This window comes from Stegostoma tigrinum, chromosome 27 (genome assembly GCF_030684315.1).
Source record: "Stegostoma tigrinum isolate sSteTig4 chromosome 27, sSteTig4.hap1, whole genome shotgun sequence".
NCBI classification, from domain to species: domain Eukaryota; kingdom Metazoa; phylum Chordata; class Chondrichthyes; order Orectolobiformes; family Stegostomatidae; genus Stegostoma; species Stegostoma tigrinum.
In genome coordinates this window covers 27,944,328-27,963,669 of record NC_081380.1, presented here as the reverse complement: position 1 = coordinate 27,963,669, position 19,342 = coordinate 27,944,328, and the positions used below count along the sequence as shown (strand labels likewise).

At 41.6% G+C, this 19,342-nt stretch overlaps 1 protein-coding gene and 1 long non-coding RNA gene across 5 annotated transcripts in view; one reads left to right on the top strand and one right to left on the bottom strand.

Moving 5' to 3' along the window:
- Positions 1–574: 574 nt before the first annotated feature.
- On the bottom strand, positions 575–12,945 carry LOC125464612 (LIM/homeobox protein Lhx1-like). Of its 3 annotated transcripts, XM_048557218.2 has the most exons (6): positions 12,790–12,945; positions 10,297–11,472; positions 7,991–8,214; positions 7,016–7,293; positions 5,176–5,341; positions 575–1,966 (listed from the first exon to the last, which is right to left on the bottom strand). In XM_048557218.2, the coding sequence occupies exons 2-6, from the start codon at positions 10,464–10,466 to the stop codon at positions 1,572–1,574; spliced, it is 1,233 nt and encodes a 410-aa protein (XP_048413175.1). In that variant the 5' UTR covers positions 10,467–11,472; positions 12,790–12,945; the 3' UTR covers positions 575–1,571. The 3 variants fall into 3 exon arrangements, with proteins under 3 accessions (XP_048413175.1, XP_059511239.1, XP_059511238.1); XM_059655256.1 differs by lacking the exon at positions 12,790–12,945 and having other exon boundaries at positions 7,016–7,203; positions 10,297–12,680; XM_059655255.1 differs by lacking the exon at positions 12,790–12,945 and having other exon boundaries at positions 10,297–12,677.
- The window catches only part of LOC125464613 (uncharacterized), a 26,110-nt gene continuing 17,959 nt past the window's right edge, over positions 11,192–19,342 (top strand). For both annotated transcript variants that reach the window (XR_007250056.2, XR_007250057.2), the window contains exon 1: positions 11,192–11,321. This is a non-coding gene — a long non-coding RNA (uncharacterized LOC125464613). The remainder of the gene's footprint in view (positions 11,322–19,342) is intronic.

The following is a 19,342-nucleotide window of genomic DNA, read 5'->3' as shown; positions in this document are numbered from 1 at the left end:
TCTCCCCGCCTAATGGAAACAACTTCCCAGCGTCCACCCCTTCTAAACCATACATTATCTTGTAAGTTTCTATTAGATCTCCCCTCAACCTTCTAAACTCTAATGAGTACAATCCCAGGATCCTTAGCCATTTTATTATACGTTAAACCTACCATTTCAGGGATCATCCGTGTGAATCTCCGCTGGACACGCTCCAGGGCTAGTATGTCCTTCCTGAGGTGTGGGGCCACTTTGCAGCATCCGACTCAGGCCCATCCCCCTATAACCCACGCACCCCTGAACACTACGGGCAACTTAGCATGGCCAATCCACCTAACATGCACATCTTTGGACTGTGGGAGAAGCCCACGCAGACATGGGGAGAACGTGCAAACTCCACGCAGACAGTCGCCCACGGCTGGAATCGAACCTGGGTCCTTAGTACTGTGAGGCTGTAGTGCTAACCACTAGCCATCGTGCTGCCCCAAATGAATGCAAATATGGGCAAGAAACTTTCACTTTATTCTGTCACTATAAACAAAACACGTACATTTCCAGACATTAAAACATCATTTTTTTATTAAAAAGTCACAAATTTATTCAACATGTTTTCATTTATACAGTGAATGGTCTAATATGCAACGGAGGTCACAGAAGCTTAGGCCTATTATGACAAAAATGATATGAGGAATCCTATACTGTATAAAGCAAAAAGTAGCAGCTCTCGACTGCATATTTGACCATGTAGTAAAATTGTTTAAATATTTGACCTTTCGTATCTGTAAGACACAAAAATAAAATCCTGTATGAATCTATAATGGGCATTATTAACAACATGAATGACTCCGATGAGAGAGCTAAAAATTAGCTGAAAGTATATTTTTAACACTCTCTTTCTGAACACTTTCTCCAGTGGATGGTGCAGTGCACCTACAGTAATTGTGCTATGACTTATCTATTTGGCACCTTTCTAGTTTGTTTTCCACTTTTGTAAACATACGCAAAATAAAAACACTTTGTACAAACGAGCTGTGAACCACAACTCCACAAACCTTTTTGTACGTTTTTTTTGGAGACAAAAAAAAGTTTGGTTACTTGATGCCCGTTTCTTCAATTCAGATCATGAGGCTCTAAAATGTTTTCTAAAACATTAACGTCCTGAATTAAATATAATACGTAAACAGTAGACTCTTTCAGTTTATTCATGAGCTTTTTTGTTGTTCAGCTTTGTGTAGGTAGAATGGTTTGCGTTAAAGTTTTGAGGGCTCCCAGACGCTATTATCTTTTCGAGGTCATTCTGAAATGTGTTCCTTTTGGGTTTTGGAATCCCAGCTTTCGTTCGCCCTGCTTCAGACGCTGTCATTATGTAAGCTGGTTCAAATTTTCTCCGTGATTGAAGTTTTTTTTAAATATAATTATTTCGACATCTGTTGTAACGAGCTTTGAAAATCTCGCCTTTTTCTTGCTGTCCGGGCAACGCATTGTCTTTGGGGTTGGGATGGAGCAGAGAGAGAGAGAGAGGGAGGGGGGTACAGAACTGTCAATATTGTCCCTTGATGTTAAATCAACAATTTTCGCGAAGTCGGAAGTCGTTACCAAACGGCAGTCTCGTTCATTTCCGGGGGTGGATGTGACAAGTGGCTGGTGTATCCCCCATTGGTGAGGGAGAATGACGGACTGGGACCCGGTCCGAAAACATCCGCAGCCATCGAGTGCATTGACGGTCCCGTTAGACCCGGCTCCGGGCTCGGAGAGTCCCCGTGAGAGTGAGAGATCATGTCAGTGAACCTCTGACTGTCGCCTGGACCGGGCAGGTTGCTTGGATGATGGCCGGGCAGTGGATGCTCAAGTCCGCCGAGTGGGGTCGCCCCAGGCCCGGAAGAGGGCACAAAACCCAGATCCACTGGAGTCTGAGCTTGAGAAGAGGGGGGACCTTGAGGAAAGAAATCATAATTGCCTCCAGGACCATAATATTCAGTCTGATAATCTGAGAACGGGAACAAAGACAGCAACTAAATATAAATACAAGCCATCCTTAGACAATGGTATGTACACATTGAAGTTTCAAGAAGTCAGTATAAATAAGAGTAGGGTAAACTCTGCAATCTGATTGATTTGGTTTTGTTGGAGTTGTCGGGAATGCGCTATTGAAAAAAAAACGCGAGAAATGTGAAATCAAATTAAAACCGCAATTGTTCTCACATTAACATTCTGCAAAAGAATTTAAAACATACAGTAACAGTAAGAGTTTGCAGGTTGGAATTTCTAACATTTTGAACATTTTGCAATTGAAATCGATCACTTTAGCTGATCTCCTTTGCGAATCGAGGAGTATTGCGTTCACGGGAGTTTATCTGCTACCAATACCAGATTGTGATCAGAAACTATACTTTCTCTGGTCTTTAGGGGTACCTACAGGCTATTACTGGAGCATTTTGAAATAAAACGCGGTTACTGTGCATAGGCAGCGAGAGATGGCAATAATACTTTCTAATCTAAAGATATGCCTTAAAATTAGATTTTGCCTCTGCTCTGACATGTCAAAAGTCCAGGAACGTGAATAAATATTTGTTTCATCTCCTGAAAATTAAATTCTTTCAGAGCTATGTAACGGACAATAAAATCAGAACATATTTTGTGACACACTGAATTATTTTCTGTTTTATTTAATGGCCCTTACATTGTATCAACCCCAAAGTCAGTTGATCAGAATTACTCTGAATTTACAATGTGACGCGCAACATGAAAGGCAAGCAGCAATCAAATTTTTTTTGTTCTAATTCATGTCCCATTTATAAATCAGACTGATGTCTTGTTTATCCACCCTCTCAAGATTTCATCTCTTAATTGAAAAATGAAACAGATGTGATTGCAAACAAACGCTTGGGAAACTATTCTGTGTTATCAATCCCTATCACACAGAAGGTCTGGCGCAGCAGGGTCCCACTTTTTGAATAATGCTCACTCATTTTACAAAATGCAACCGCTCTCGGAAAACTAGCGCTCAACTAGTCATTGCAGAGCATTCGGCAAATCACAACCTGCCGTCCAACCATTGGAGCTGGAAAGATTTTGAGAGACACTTTATTATTCGGAGCAGAGCTTTAAGTCCCTCGCTCGCATTGTATTAGTCACTAAATTCAATAAAATATTCCGAAACTAGCCTGCTGTCTAATACTCCACAGGTATTAATGCAAACCATTCCCAACAGCATTAGTCAAACATCCGAGCATCCAAAACAATGGGATAGGAACCAACATATTTTACACCACAAATTCTGAATGATCTTTTTTTAAAGAAAAGCAAGATTGTTTTTTCCTAATTGGCAGTTGGTTCTTTTGAATGATTTTCTGAAATGCATCAGGGTATGTTTTCTCTGTGTAAAACGCATTTTTAAAATTTAAATGCTTGTTGCAGTATCCTACAGCTGATTGGTTCCTTTTCAATTCAGCCTGAATGTCTGCTAATTTACATGAGTAAATGGAATAGAGAGTACACTTACTTAAACTGGCCACTAAATACGAATGAAAATTATGCTGGCATATCAAGGTCTCCAAGTAACTGGATAGTAAATTTCAAAACAGGCGATCGCACCCGCCCTCATTTTAACGGTGCCCCTTTCCATTGTCAGATCGAACGAGGGAAATCCTTGGCAACTGACCAGCTTAAAGCTGCGCGTTAAACATTGTTTCAAATGTTTTCTTTCAAATGTACTTGGCTGACATGGTAGCAGCAACGAACTGCCAGCACAACTTAATTGGAAGTTGAAAATAAACTTGCAGTATTTATGATCCATATTTAATAAGTAAAAGAGTATCAGTGCGGTCATTTTCTTTCTGATTTACAGCACATCTTTCTTTGGGAATCAATGGGGGGAAAAGTGCAAAGCTATGATTGGAAATTCAAAAGTGGCTACTCGTGCCGGGGGTCATGGAAGGAAGTAGTCCGAGCGATAAAGGGTTTATGAAATTTAAGCTTCGCGGTAGGGCCTTGTTAAGAGCCTCCCCCTTACGCCGTACATTGTCGCCATATTACTTAAACCCCTTCCCTCCTGTATATTTATTGTCTTTCCCGTGATTTTGCCATCAAATAAACAGCAAGTCTGTTGTTGACAATCCAGGAGAAGCCCCACCAGCCCGTCATGAAACATAAACATGGAAACGTTGTCTCTGAAAAGCTCACAACTGTTATTCCACATGATTATATAGTGAAATTGTATCAAATGTATTTCTCGATATTTCGGAATGTATTGTATCCACATAAAATGTACAACCAATCCAGTGCACTTTTAAGAACCAATCAATTAAATAATTTGCATCACAAAAATAAGCCAGAAACAAATTAAACAGTACCACCAGGTCCTACTTGAATTGCATACTAGTTTGAATTGGAATATAACGCTTGCAGTTGTATAAAGTAAACAGGATATAAACAAATAAAATGGAATAACTTGTACACTTGCTTCATTCACATTGCACTGCCCAAGCAACAAGTGAGATGTTTCTATTAGAAAGTTAAAACGGGTAAACGTTCAATACATCGTATCCAGCAATATAATTGTTAAGCTAACCCGTTAAAGTTAAACGGTTCTTCACTTCGTGGCAGTCTCTATTTAGGGGTGCTAGCTGGTTTAAATTGCACTCTGTTAACTCCAAATGGGATTTTTTTTTGTCAGGTTTGAATTGAAGAAAAAACTTTAAGCAGTTGAGCTACTGTTGAAATCAGTAGTAAACATTACCCTCTGACAATGCATCGGTATGCTATTTTCTGAGTTTATTTTATAATGACAGATGTATTCCGTTATTTCAAATATTTTAATATATTTCTGTAATTATTGTTGGCGGGCAATCTAGTTTACCTTGTATTTATTGGGGCTCCCTGACTTTCAGACTATTCTTCAGCGCAGGAAATACTGCTTGGCTGATTCCGCATATGAAACTGATCTGGCATTGACAAGTAGATCGTTGCGGGAAAATAGATACTTCTAGGCTTAAAATAGCACGAAGAGACTCTTCGGGTAATCAGTGATTGAACAAGTCAATAAAAAATCAATAAATGGCTAACTTCATACAGTATTTCAATTGTCCGTCAATACATGACTGTAAAACTGAATTTGCAGCGTCCTTCTCATTAAATAAGTAATCAGTTTTTAAGCACATCCTGGGGAGTGTTTAATAGAAATGAATTGGGACTTACCCCCGTAGTAATTGAAAGGGCCGTTTCCCATCATGTCAGCCCCGTCGAGGCGATCTCCCAGGGGTCTCATCCGTCTGGGGCTGCGGAAAAACGCGTGTCTGCGGGCCCCTAAAGCACTCAGCTGTTTCATCCGCCTCTCCTTAGACCTCCTGTTCTGGAACCAGACCTGGGGCACAAAACAGCCACGAGATTTTTTCCCCTTTAATTTCTACATTCATTTGTTAATATGAAATTGTACAACACAAACAATGCCCTTCCTGCCCTATAATTCAAAACTAAGGTTTACATGCAACACTTAATTTTTTTTGTTTCTATTTAATTTCAGACTGCAACATACCAATATATAAAGGTATCTCCAAAGTAATACTTTTATTTTTCAGGAAACTAGAAGGCTTGCTCGGAGACAGACGCGGAACCGAATTTACAATAATCACGCGGAACATTTCAATATTTCCCCTTGATTCCAGACCTTTAAGCTAACACACAGTCAACGTCATTCGAATATTTTAAACTGCAATTGCCACTTGAAATGAAAATCAAGTTCTTTTCATGTGTTCAAAGGCGTGTGTTGGAATAATGTTTCAACTGACACATTTTTGTGGAGTTGGGGTGGGGTGTAGGGAAGGAAGAATTTTAACATCTTGTCCAAAATGAGGCAAATGAAAATGGAGTAAACTTTCTTGGCCACTTACCTTTACAATGGTCGTTAATGAGATAATGGACTCATTAAATAACAGTTGAATTTTTACAGTTTGTTGAGAAAAATTCAGACGTGTATTAATAAAGTTGTATTGAATGGAGTAAACGTGCTTAAAAAATCAGCGCATTACTGTGGCAAATTGGGAGAAAAAAATATTTTCAAGAGTATACTTTGTTTTTGTAGACAGGGAATGGTTTGGCAAGCTAATTCCAGATGTCCTGCAATATTACGTAATTGTTACCGCTGGCCTGGGTGATGCGACTTATATTTAACTTGGGTCAAATGAAATGACGGCTTTGCCCTTCTCTCGTCACCCATTTCAGAATGTGGGCCCTCGTATTTGCTCCACGGTGTGAATAATGGCCTCTACCCCGTTTCCACCCTGGTTGCTTCAAAACTGGCTATTAATTAATCGAAGATTGTGTGTGTGTATTGGGGGGGGGGGGGGTTGCTCATGTAATACCTCTTGAACTCATGCAAATGACAGTTTAATTCTGGAGCTCAGTCATCAGTCCTCCAGTACTTGCAGTCAGTTTACGTTCTGCCATTTCATTCATCGTTTCACTTCGCCGCTGAGCCGTTTTCGTTTGTCCGTGATTTGTGCCGCCCTGACGCTGCGTTTGTCCAGCTTTTTTTTCTATTTACTTGTGGACGAACACGGTTTGCCCTCTCGGGCGCAGCCCTTTCTGGGCTGTTTCGGTTACCTGCGTCCAAAACCCGCGCATTTGACCTGACTGAAGCAGACTGCTTACCCGCCTTCCCATATCCACCTTCTTTTCTCGGACGAGAGTTTATCCCGACTCAAAAACTTTTCCCCACTGAGGTTTGGCAGTCTCTATAACCTTTTTTTTTGGGGGGGGGGATGGTGTGCGTAATCTCGCAGCTCTGAGGATTTATCCCGGGTCAACGCTATGAGTTTCCTACACGCCTTGTTGCTTAACTATTTTTATCTGAACACTCACACATTTAGTCTCTTTCCACGGGTTATCTGTTCCTTGCTAATCATCCCGACTGCATAACCTTCTGATTCCCTGAGTCGCTGTTTAATTACGGTTCAGCATTTTCCTCCACGTTTTGTGTTTTGGCCGAATCGCAATGCTGTGCTTACTTTGAACACTCCCTTCCGAAGAACTCTCTCACCTGTATAACCCTCATATTGAGCCCGGTCTCCTGAGCCAGCTGCTCTCGGATGTGCCTGGTTGGTTTAGGGGTTGCTGCAAAAGCCGCTTTGAGGGTTTCCAGCTGCTTCGCTTTGATGGTCGTGCGCGGTCCGCGGCGCTTCGCTCCCAGGTTCTGTTCCTCGTTCTCGTTAATGGCAGTCTCTTTATCTGAAATATTGGCGCTTTCTGAGTCTTTTGTGTCATCTTGTAAATGATCTTGAGAATCCGGTGAGAAACTTTGATCGCTACATGCCGTTACTGTACAACGCACAAAATGAAATGGGATGATGTATGAGTTCACATCACATAAATAACGCAGCAAAACGATGATAATTACAGACAGCGCACCCAGTAATTGATAGATCGCCCTTTGGACTGCCGAGTCCCGGGATTCTTGCATTCGAAAACACCGAACTTAAACGGTACAACTAGGGACATTCCAAATGTTTATCCTTTTATTCCATCCGCCCTCGCGAAAATACATTTGTTTTCACTTTACGACCACGTTGAAATGAAAGTAGAAGAACGGAGAATAACATTGACCGGGCGCCTAAACTGAAACCAAATAATAGAATGGATACAGAGAGCAAGATGTGGCAGAAAAGCTCCGGGATAACAGTGTGGGTTGCTGCTCGCCAGGCAACGCAAAAGCAGAGTATGGGATTTATGAGGAATTTAAAGAGATTAAGAGTTAATAACTGTTAAATTGGGGCGGACTCGTAATGGGAGTACTGTATTCCTGAATTTTGTAATCGAATCTACCCAATTCAGAATACTTTCCGGCCTTCTCCATCTTACACTGGGTCCTGTTTTGTGGTGACAGTTTTTCTCCCAGCAAAATATGAGATTCGAGTTACACCCCAGTTTTGGATCCCTTCACGTTCGCGTGAAGGTAAACATTTACTGGACTACTCTGGCACCTGGACCTCAGCGCACACATGGATTTGTTTTTTACCTGACAGCGCGCCGTTTTCTCTCGAATTATTGCTGTTTAGAAAATCGTCTTTGCAAACAAATTTGTTTTCGTCTATGATGTAGAGCTCTTCTCCGGTGGAAAGTTGCTTGTTGCATATCATACAAGTAAAACAGTTCAGGTGAAAGACTTTGCTCCTCGCTCTCCTCACCAGATCGCTCGGGGAGATACCCTGATAGCAGCCGGCACACTTAGTGCCAAAACGACTGAAACGGACCAGATAAAGAGAGGAAAGAAGGTGTCAAAGAAAATTGCATTTTAATGCAGTTAACTACTCAACCCCGGGCCGGTTTGAACCGCAAAGCGTAGAGACTTAAATTACATTTTTTTTTACCGTGGGCAGGGCGACTGTGATAGTTCACTTACATTGTCCGAATGTGACCCACCAATACACAAACCGATAGGAAATGCAGCCTGTGGGTGTACAGTTATCAAGCTACAGAAATCAGCGTAACATAGGAGCTGACACACCTGCATGGAACAGATTGTTCACTGAGCTGTTCATTTTTTTTTAAACTTAAAAATATCTTTGGCAATCAGTACAAGGTTTCATGGAAAACCTGTGTTCGAATGTTTTAGGGAACCTTTTACATTCAACCAGACTAAACTTCCTCCGTCACTCATAAAGCAACGGACTGCAATTATTGTTCGCATTAACTGCGTTGACGCTTAATGGTTTGATCCCTCTTCAATTTATAGTATAGATCTGACAGGGGTTGGGGGGTGGGGTGGGGGAGAAGCTCCTGACATAAACAACTGTTAATTCGGTGAAAGTAAAAGCTGGCTGTGATTGTAGTGACAAAGTTAAATCAGAAATTGAAAGCGGTTTAGGTCACTTGGAAAAGTCGCCGCACGAGCATCGTATTCCATATTATTTCAAGATTTATAAAAGGTCTGATTGTTTTTTATCAATATTAATACATTTCGATACATTATTTAATGTCATTGTATTCCTTGACGAACAGGAGTCTTAACGAAATCGTATAACAAGTGAGCACCAAATACTTTCCTGAAGTTTCCCTTGTAATTCATTTTAAGTAAGGAAAAAACATCAACCTATGTATTCAAGAAAAGGGCTTTTAAATGCTACAAAGGTGGCAATTCACCAGAAAACGTTTTGGCAAATACTGACGCGCGATGAAGCAAAATTACATTATCAAAAACTGCATTTTAAAAAAAGTCTCATATCCAAGTTGAATGTAAAAATCATTGGATTAATAAACGTTACGTCATTTGCAGGTGACGGCAGATTGAAGTGATGACGGCGTATGATCCCGGAGGAGGAAGGAGATTTCAGGAGAGCCTGATTAGAAAGGTCTCCAAACTTGACATTAAACCATTCATTAATAATAACTGAGGAAGTGGTGAGTTCAGTCAATGGTTCCGGTATATAAGCAATAGGCAAAAGATCGCATTTACATCTGTAACTTGAAACCGAGTATTATTTCTTGAGGGAAGACTCGTTATAAATCTAAATGTTAAAACTTTTTGCTGGAACGGCGAATCCAGTTCGGCTTATTGACTGAAGAAGAGCGGTAACGACGTTAACATTGATGCTATTTGCGAATTAAAATTGTGAGCAATGAAAAGTTAGGTAAGATTAAGTTGCTCGAGAAGCAACAGGAACATTGCTGCCCTTCAGTGTGCAATATATTTCTTCATTGTTACGGATTGTACATTTGGTAATGGGCTTAGTTCGTAGCATAGAGAATTGCATTTGAGCAGGTATTTTGTAGTTCGTTTAGCTGGTTGGTGAGAGAGGTTTGCCCATACGCAATTTATCTGTGTTTTCTCTGTAAATATTTTGTTATTCAAAACCACTTATCACATCGTTACAATAAAATAAAAACAAGTACGTAGACAGAGCCAATGGATTTCCTCTAGGACTCGTGGTTATTGATCTCGGCTTTAATTTGCCTCAGCAAGAGAATCGTGCGTCTCCTGCTGAATAAACACTTTCCGTATTTCACACCAGCAAAGTTTCTGGACAGGACTGAACGAAAGTGGGCGAATTTTACGTTTTATGCTCATGCAATTCAGTCGTTTCGTCAAATCGCAAGTAATAAAGTTATTTGAGGGACTGAGGATTTTTTCTTAAACACTTCACAATTTATTCGGGATGAGTCTTAAAGATTAAAATTACTCAACGGTTCAACAAATCATCTGGTCTTCTCACTAAATAACAAAAACAATCATACTGAATGAACGCAATAATTTGTAGTTTACCACAGTACGAATAGAAGACAGCACTATCATTCTGACGATGGCTCAAAAACCATTGTACTCACCGAAAGAAGTCGTTTTTGCAGTAGAGCTTTCCTTCTCGCGAAAAACATTTCTCTGTTAAATTGCATTTACATTCGCAGCACTGTACACATTTCACATGCCAAGCTCTGTCCAGGACGTTTAATAGAAACCTATCAAGAATAGGCCTCTCGCACCCCGCACAGTGCACCATTGTCTTTGGATTGTTCCCAGAAAATGAGATAGCTGACGGTTAGATATTTGGCTGGTAATAATGAGGTCCTCGAACGTCCACCAGGCTGATCCTTAAAATGGCTCTTATTAAAGGGCGACGGTTCCAAACGATGAAGTGGCCAGCGTTTTGTTTTTTTTGAGGTAGCTGATATGAGTGAAAGCAAACCGACGCAGGTGAGCTCCTAGAGCAACAATCGCCCTCTCAAGAAATAACTACAAAATAAAAACAAAAAAAAGACACACTATACTGACCAATAAGCAACAGTGCTGTCACTCTGGAGTATTAAATTGTTTACTTCAACATGATGCACAAAGATGCCAAGGTTTAACTTTGTCTCGTAAGTTATTTGCTTGGCTTTCTTATAATAATACTGCAGTATGTATGTACCATTAGCAAAATAGTAATATCTCTAGATATTAAATACTCCAGAAATAACATATGGGTGACAGGCCTGTGGCAAGCATTGATTTTGATTTCATGGTTCAACTTTCCTGGTCTTGGAAGAGAAATATCTCCAGTCGTGTTTACTGTACAGCTAGAGGAGTTGTGTGGATAAACATGCCAATCACCAGCTGCTGCTGCTCTGCTCGCCGCACGCCCTCACTCGACTGCATGTTTCCTGGAGCCGGCGCACACCTTATTCACATCGCCGTCACACGTCCCGCCGCGTCACCGGCGCCCCTGTCCAATCAGCCACGCAGCTACCATGGCAACCGCTAATTTATGACAGTTTTTTTGTATGAGTGTGTTGCCTTTTTTTCCTGCCTTCCTGCGACTCGCAACATCTCGCCTTTAAGAGAAATAACGGAAGCCGCGGCCGTTTCTGAGCCTTAGGTATAGTTCGCCTTGTTGTTTCCTCTTTGTTTTCTTTTTCCGTTTTACTTTGCACCGTCGCATCCCTCCTCCCTGTTTCCTTTCTCTGCTTTGTTCCATTTTCCAGTTGCAATTTGAACGTTGCACTTTTGTCTCGCGGGAAAGCGTCAGCCTGAGAGAAAGGGAGCAAAGCAAACTACCAAAACAAACAGCAAGAAAATATAGGTTTCAAGCCCTCTTTGCCCTTTTGGACTTTTAGTGGGTTGTGTGTGAGCGGAAGGGGCGTCGGTTTCTCTTGGCCAGATTTTTGAGGCAAACAACGAAAAGAAAAATCAGAGATTGCATCTTTTCTCACGTGATTTTTATTGGGATGGGGAGTACCGTGTTTCTGTCGTTTGACAGATTGTTGCAGAACGATTGCGCTGTAATTAAGTGGCAAGCCATATTAATTGGCAGAAAAGGTACGAAGGCGATACCTTAATCAGACTGATCAACGTGAAATAAACATTTTATTTAAGGGTGAGTGCGTGGGGATGAATATTTACCCATAACCAGGTGAAAAAATGGCAAAGGAGGCGCATATGACGTTTAATACAAGCACAACGGTGGGGTGTGTCAATAAATAACTTGCATATGCATGAGCCCTTTTTCCCTGTCTGCCAATGCATCTTAACCTTTGAAGTGGTATCCGTTCAAAACGTGACAGACGATAAGAAAGACCTAACAAGTCATTTTGTCACCTCTGTACTTGTTGATGAATGGCCTGCTCAAGGAGAAAGGCTTACTTGCGATGTTTAATAGGCGTTCCTCCCCCCACCCCGCTTAATCTTGAACTCGACGCCAAATTAGTGCTTAAACATATTTGCATACGTAGTGTCAGACTGAAAGTTTTGATTTTTTGTGTATATTCCATCAGCGCGGATGGAAACAGAACAAGAAAGGCTCACCCTCCAGTCGGCCTCTCCATGCAGTTGACAGATCTCAGCTGCCAAACCCATGGGTGCCGTGAAAGTTGAATATTTGCATTCAGTTCAGACGCTTGCCGTACTTTAACAAAAACATGTGCAGCAGTATTCTTGCAGCACCTGTAATATTTGGAGAATGGTGTGATCCCTTCACTTCTCACCGACTAAAGGCAGGAACAGGCAAAGGATTCCAGCATCTGCAGTCGTTTTTGTCTCCGAGGCAATAACAACCGATCTCTGCAGACCGAATCTTAAGACTATAACAGTGCGAGGAAGACAGCATTTTCGGCTTTATTCGAGTAGGCCTTAATAGCCTGAACGAGGGGCTCAATGCTTAGAGAACACAAATATTGTTAGTGAGCATTCATTTGGCAATTATACAAAATATGTTAACTCGTCTTCTGAGTGCCTTAACACCTCGGTTAAGGGATCAACTCGACCTCTAGATAGACTTTGAACTTTTAATTCGTGCTGGACAAATCTTTACGTGTTTCCTACTTTAACAAAGTATTTCGCTTACTTACGTTCGCTGTTATTTTTCGAGCTAGCAAAGTGTGGAGCCGGACGAACACAGCAAGCGAAGCAGCATCTCAGGAGTTACTTTTCTCATTGGTGTCCAGTGCCCTACAATTTGATCTCTTCTCCATATAGAAGCAGGCCACCCCTGCTCTTCTTCCAGTTTCCTTTTGTAGAAAAGATGACATGGCGTGTGTGTGTGTTGGGTGGGGGGGGAGGTGTGGGGGTTGTCGGAATTGCTGTGCTACTATGTGTACTGACATCATCAATAAATTCAACACCGACACGTTTACGGTCTCTCCACAAATAGTGAGCCGAGCATTTTTATTCGTACAACCACGTTTGTTTTTACCTTTTTCCCGACACATGTCCGTACCTCTAAAACCATTATGTATTTTTTTTCTCTTTGCAACGGTGAACTAAGGAGTTGTGTAGTTTCTGACAAATGGCTACGAAAGGTGCAAATAAATCGCCCTTATTCCCCGCAGACTCGCGGCCACCGTGGTAAAAAATGCCCCGTAATTGCGCGGAAAGGAAAACCGATCCCGCTCCCAGTAAAGGAGCGACATGCAGTGGGCACCAACTTCCATCTTTGCCAAGATGGACACAGTCTTTGTTGCGCGGTTGCTTCCTTTGCCCCCCTATCCGTCCATTCGTCCGGAATTCCCTAAGACAGACGCTTATCGCTTTATATCCCCACGCACAATCCCTGTGAAAACGTAAATGAAAAAGAATCAATAAACCCCTTCTGCACATGGGGTTCTTCTCAGGCAGCAGGGAGAAACGCGGATGGTGTGGACATGGCCCTACAGACTTCAGAGTGACAGCTGCAGTCTTCTGTCTAGGGACCTTTTTCCTTTGACTCTCGCACAGATGACATGTGTTGGTCAGGAATGAATAGAGATAAGGGCTGAGCAACATCTTTGCGGCCACCGTGTCTATCTCTGCTTCACTATTTTATTCAGCTGCAAAGCATCTGGTTACATGACTGGAGCGCAGGCTTCCTTCCGATATCAAAAAGATCTTTTTTGCAGTTGGGTGAAGAAAACAATCAACCCAGACACCCCGCAGCATCATGGAGTTAGCAACTCGCCTGTGATGTTCAAGGAGGTAACTGAAAATTGCAAACTACCCTCCCCCCACCCCACTCCCCCACGCCTCCAGTTTGTGTTAAGTAACTGATCACAGTGGAAGTTCCATATCCTGTAACCCCATTCCGCCTACACACAAGTGAAACTGACTTGAAAGAAGTCCCTTTACATCACGTGTTTAGGTGCAAAAAGCTGGAATTCATGGAAACAAGATGCTTAAAACTGCAAAAAGGGCTACTGTAAATATTTTGTTGGGGGAGAGGGATGTTGTGTGAGGTTGGGGGTGGAGAGAAGTGGGGAACTCATGTGTGCGCCACATGAAGTACCCTACATCAATGTGGCGAGGAGCGGCGATCAGAGACAGGCAACTTCCTTTCATCTTCCTTCAAATTACTGAAGTGAAATGTAATAACAGCACTGCAAATAGTGTGCGCTTAGTGACCCGGCATTGTAAACGAACTTCCCGATGTTAAGTATCCACTTTCGCTTCGCAAAGTAGATTGTGTAAAGTGATTGTCGGACACGTTGCAAAATGGTTGTTGGGCAGATTTGAGCTCAGGCAGTTTGCATGATAGAATATTTATAAAGGCAAAATAATCTGTCCCAATTTACTCCAGAATATGTTCTTACTCGGGCACGTCTCATTACGTATTTTAAATGGTGTCATAAGAAGCATCGCAGCGATCCACTGTCGAGAGGTGGAGCGTTTAAATGTTGACACAAATAATCATTCTTGACACTTAAAACTTACAACCAGGGCGCGTGAATCCAATCTTAACCCTTTCCCTTCCACCCCCCACAAAAAATCCATAGAGCAACAATCACTGAGGGCGCGATTTTACAGCACTTCACCTCAGAAATGGCGATGATACAGAGGAGAGGATTATCAGCAGAGTGCTCACTGACTGGCGGTAAGAACAAGTCTGGGATCTGCTTAGCTTCATGGAAACAAGAACAAGCTGCCAGAGTCACAGCCAGTGGCTGTCAACTCGGAGTGGAGGAAGATATCGATTGAAAGTGAGCGCCCAGTCAACGTGTATGAATGTTAATAGGCCCAAATACAATTCACAAACTCAGCCTTTTCCTTTGCAGATCAACTGACAGGAGTTTCTCGACCTTGTCCACATAAATAGGTGCCACCACTCTCTGTCTAGAACATTTAAATTATGTCCTACCTTTATGTTACGTTTAACGTATCACTTATTAAGCCATGTCCCGAACTGTGCGCCCACTTCCACACACAATATTATATTAACACACATATGTTTAATATTTGTGACTGTTCAACACTTATGTTCTTAAACGCATCTCTCTGAACTCACACATTGTATAGCTGTATAAGACCGGACCAATAATACCCAACGATGTCTCGTTATAAGAGAAAGAGCATCGGACCAACGTTAATAATATATTTTTATTTTAATCTATTATTGGAGTTGTTATTTCAAAATAACACGTTTATTCTGTAAGATTTGACATACATGGACTATCACTTCATAGACCCGAGTAGATTATAACAGTTGTGATAGTTGGACTTATTCTTAGGTAAGAAAGTTAATAATGACCAGACAGAAAAAAAACTCGATACTTTTGACTTCTATGCTTCAATTTCCAAATTAACCCCTCTGTAACAATCAATACAGAACACAGGCAATGCAGAATTAATGTGAGAATGAGTCAGTAGCAGTTGTATTTGGTACTTTATGATGGCATTTTCACCAGAAAAGTGGCAGTGCGATGTAAGACTGCTGTCTGTATAGATTATTGTTTAATTCAAATTTAATATCAACATTTCATAAAAATACAACGGTTTCTGACCTCTGTTGACAGCAGTTACCACTTTAGTGCTTGAAGGAGTTGAGGGTAATTGCGCTCTATTTCAAAAGTTAATTTCACCATCTGCTTCCAGGGACATTGTCGAAACAAGCCCTGCCAATTCTACGTATATTTAAACTCAACCAACCAAGAGGTTTCGCGTACTTTTGTTTCGAGTTGGGGTTTCCAATAACTGGATTACCGGTACAAACGTGAACTTGTCATACTAAATGGTTCAAGGTAAAATTACTGGAGAGTGAGGTTTCTCTATCGGTTAACCAATGGGCTAGTGGCCGTGGCACTACGACTCTGAACATATCGAAAGTGTTGCAATGAAGTTGCAGGCAAGTTTGTCAAGTTCAAGTCTGCAGACAGGTCGTTATTTTCTTGCCTTTTAAACATGGCCTCTTTCCCCCTCCGCCCCTCATCCCCATTGCACACGTGACTTTATCCGATCAGACTGATTGCTTCGCTTGTCAAAATTCGTAGACTCCTTGCAGGAAGATGTGGGTGACACTTGTGATAACCGGAAAAATGTATCGAGCTAGCTGAGGGGCTGTGATCGGCCAAGTGCAACTGGATTACAAACAACTGTGAAAGAACTCCCTGGGACTTGAGTAGTCTAACAACAGCTTTGCATCAAATGGACCACGAGTTGATCCATTGCAAACTGCTGTAAACTTCGCCAGACCAAAGAGACGCTTAGAAGACATAGAATACGCTCCGAAACATTTCTGTTCAGGTTTGTCGATCCCAAACTTCCGTGAACATAATCCCCAATAGTACAGAGGCATTCACAATATCCATGGCACAGTGTTCGAATTGACATGAGTTAAAGCTCCGAAAGTTTACATTTACGACATTAATGGGCCATAATTAAAGTTTGTTATATTTATATATCAATTCAACTCTAGCTTTCAAAACAGAATTAGAAGTGTACTTGAACTGCAGGGCTTTAGTGTCAGGGAACGTGCAGCTTCCTAGAATGATCTTGCATAGACTCGAAGGGCCGAATGTCCTCACGTTCTGTAAAATTATTTCATATTTCGATATGATGACAATACGTTATCCCTGGAATTTGTTTGCAATTGTACCTAAATCAATGTACTGCAGCAGTCAGAAACATGGATGATGTTAGGGCGGTTGTTGCAAAACACACGAGGCATGAGTTAGATTCTTAAACTTGGAGGAAAATAGCACTGGACTATGTTTCTACTCCGAGGCGTTTGACCACTCTCTGACTGTATTTCACATTTTCCTTCTGTGCCTTGACTCCAAAAAGCGCGATTAAGTCTAAGGCAGGGAGACAAGATAGAAAGGCACACAAATGTGCACATTTGAGGAGGTAGAGAAAACACTGAAAAATTAACAAGCCAGTCAAACTATTGAGAAAAGAAAGCATCGTGGAAGTATGATTTATACACAGAAAATGTGATTATAGATTTGGTCTTGAGGAACGCTAATGCCTGGCTTAAAATTCTCCTCGAGTTAACTCGACCTGTTTGCAAGCGTAATAACCAGTTGGTAATATAATTGTGAGAGTATGTTATTGCATTGTCTTCTGCGTAAAATTAGGTCTGATTAGCTTCAGGCGAGTTGTGAATAGGAATTTAGTCACTTTCGAAGCGAAGTTCAACCAAATGCATGTGAACAATTGCGTTATTTCTTTTCACTTACAGACCAGTCAACATTTCGGAAACATTTTTTTAGATTAAGCAGTCAATGGTTGGTCTCTACCTCCAACGATACGTCAATCATAGATGTTTCTAGGAACATAAAAGTCGAACTGTGTTCCACCGCTCCCGACAATCTCACTTTTCTCTGTCTCCAGAGCAATTCAAACAGAGAACAAAACAATGCAGTATTGATGATCCTCCGCCCAAAATTGCAATTATAGTTTGCGAAAGTCGAACAAATTATAGATTTAAATAGAATTATAGTCCTTCCAGGTGAATGCAGAAAATGAACGTGCGAATCAATCAACTCTTCTCAAACTAAAGAAGTTCTAAATATCAAGCATTGAATCCACAAATGACAGCGGGACACCCGAGACCAATTCGAAAGACTTTAATCTTGCTTACGTTACCCACCAACACTGAATAAACAACAAGCATAAGCAACAATCGGGGCCCGGGCATGAAAGCTTTGGTTGATGTAAATTACATATTTTCAGCTGGCTTGGGTGAGGGGTGTGGGATGAGGCGGGAGCAAGCCAACTGCATATTTTAACGAGACCAAGCCAAATGGCTAATAACGGGGGCAGGGGAATACAGATGCAAACAAGCCGTGCAACCGTGTTCCATATAAATACAACAAATTCAAATCTGTTTCAAATTTGCAAGGAATTTTGAGTAACTATTCCGGAGGATATTTAACCTTCACACGGGCCTCTGGGTGTGATGGGCAGAACTGCGGTGGGCGTGCTTGTAATTTCGAATATTAGAATAGATTAATAAAGAATTGCTGTTTCTTATTCAGTTGCATTTTCATATCATTTAAATATAGCATGACCCACGATTGGAGCAGCATTATTCGAATTCCGTGTTGATACTCGTGGTTTTGTTTCACGTGCTCTTCAGAGTTGGGACTCTTCAGGATTTGAACTTTCTTCGAGCTCCATTGATTCAGCGGAGCTCTGCAACTGGCCTCCTCTCAGGACACGAGTGCTAGTCCTCCAAACATCTGCCAGTCGGGTCGAGATATTGACCAAAACAGCACAACATTTTCCCTCCGATTACAAAACTCACTGACAGCCTGGCTTAGAAATTCGATGAAGCCTATAGATCTTCTTGTAGTCATGTCATTGGGACAGCTGCTGTTTTCGTTCTAAAACCCTGTCAGTTACAGTCACAGCAATGTCATTTAAAAACAATGTTTCCCTTTATTACTTCCACATCCAGCACCAAACTTTTATTGACATAAAACAAAACTTTGCTACCAGTCGTGAAATCCGTCAACTTCATTTCACCTCGAGGAACCTTGTGCTGCTTGTCCAATGTTTAGCAAATGCTCTAATTAATCATCTCTGCCAACAGATTTAATTGAAAGACTAAAAAAAATCAGGTTTTCAGAAAACATGAGGGAAAAGTGGCAAATTTTCTGCCCAATATTGAGTTACCCAGAGTGATTCCGCTGCAGCAGACGATACTATCAGTGTAATGTCGAGGAGGCAAGAACACATGCTACAAACTGATGCGAACGGCTGATAAATTGCAATCAGTCTCGGCGCTACACTGCAGGCTTGGGAATAACGGCGGTCGCAGAAATACAAATGGCTTTAGCGCTTATCAATGGCTTTACATGGAGAGAGTGAGTGAAGAGAATACGAGAGAGAATGCACGAGAGAGAGAGGTGGGGGTGGGTGGGAAAAGAGTATGTTGAAGAGGAGAACGGCGTCCCCCCCAGAGTCTGATCCCAATCCCCGCTCATCCATCTTCATTGTCTGAATGCGAGTGTTTGTGTGTGCAAACGCAACACTAGCATGGGAAAACAGGCGCTATCGGAGCCATGGCTCCTTATTTTTATTTCTCTAGATCAGAGGGGAGATACAGATTTTCTCCCTCGCTCTCTCGCTGGGAACTGGTGCTGGGGGAGAGATATTTTATTTATAGTTTACGGTTTTATGTTAGCGACGTGTCAGGGAGGCAAAATAAAT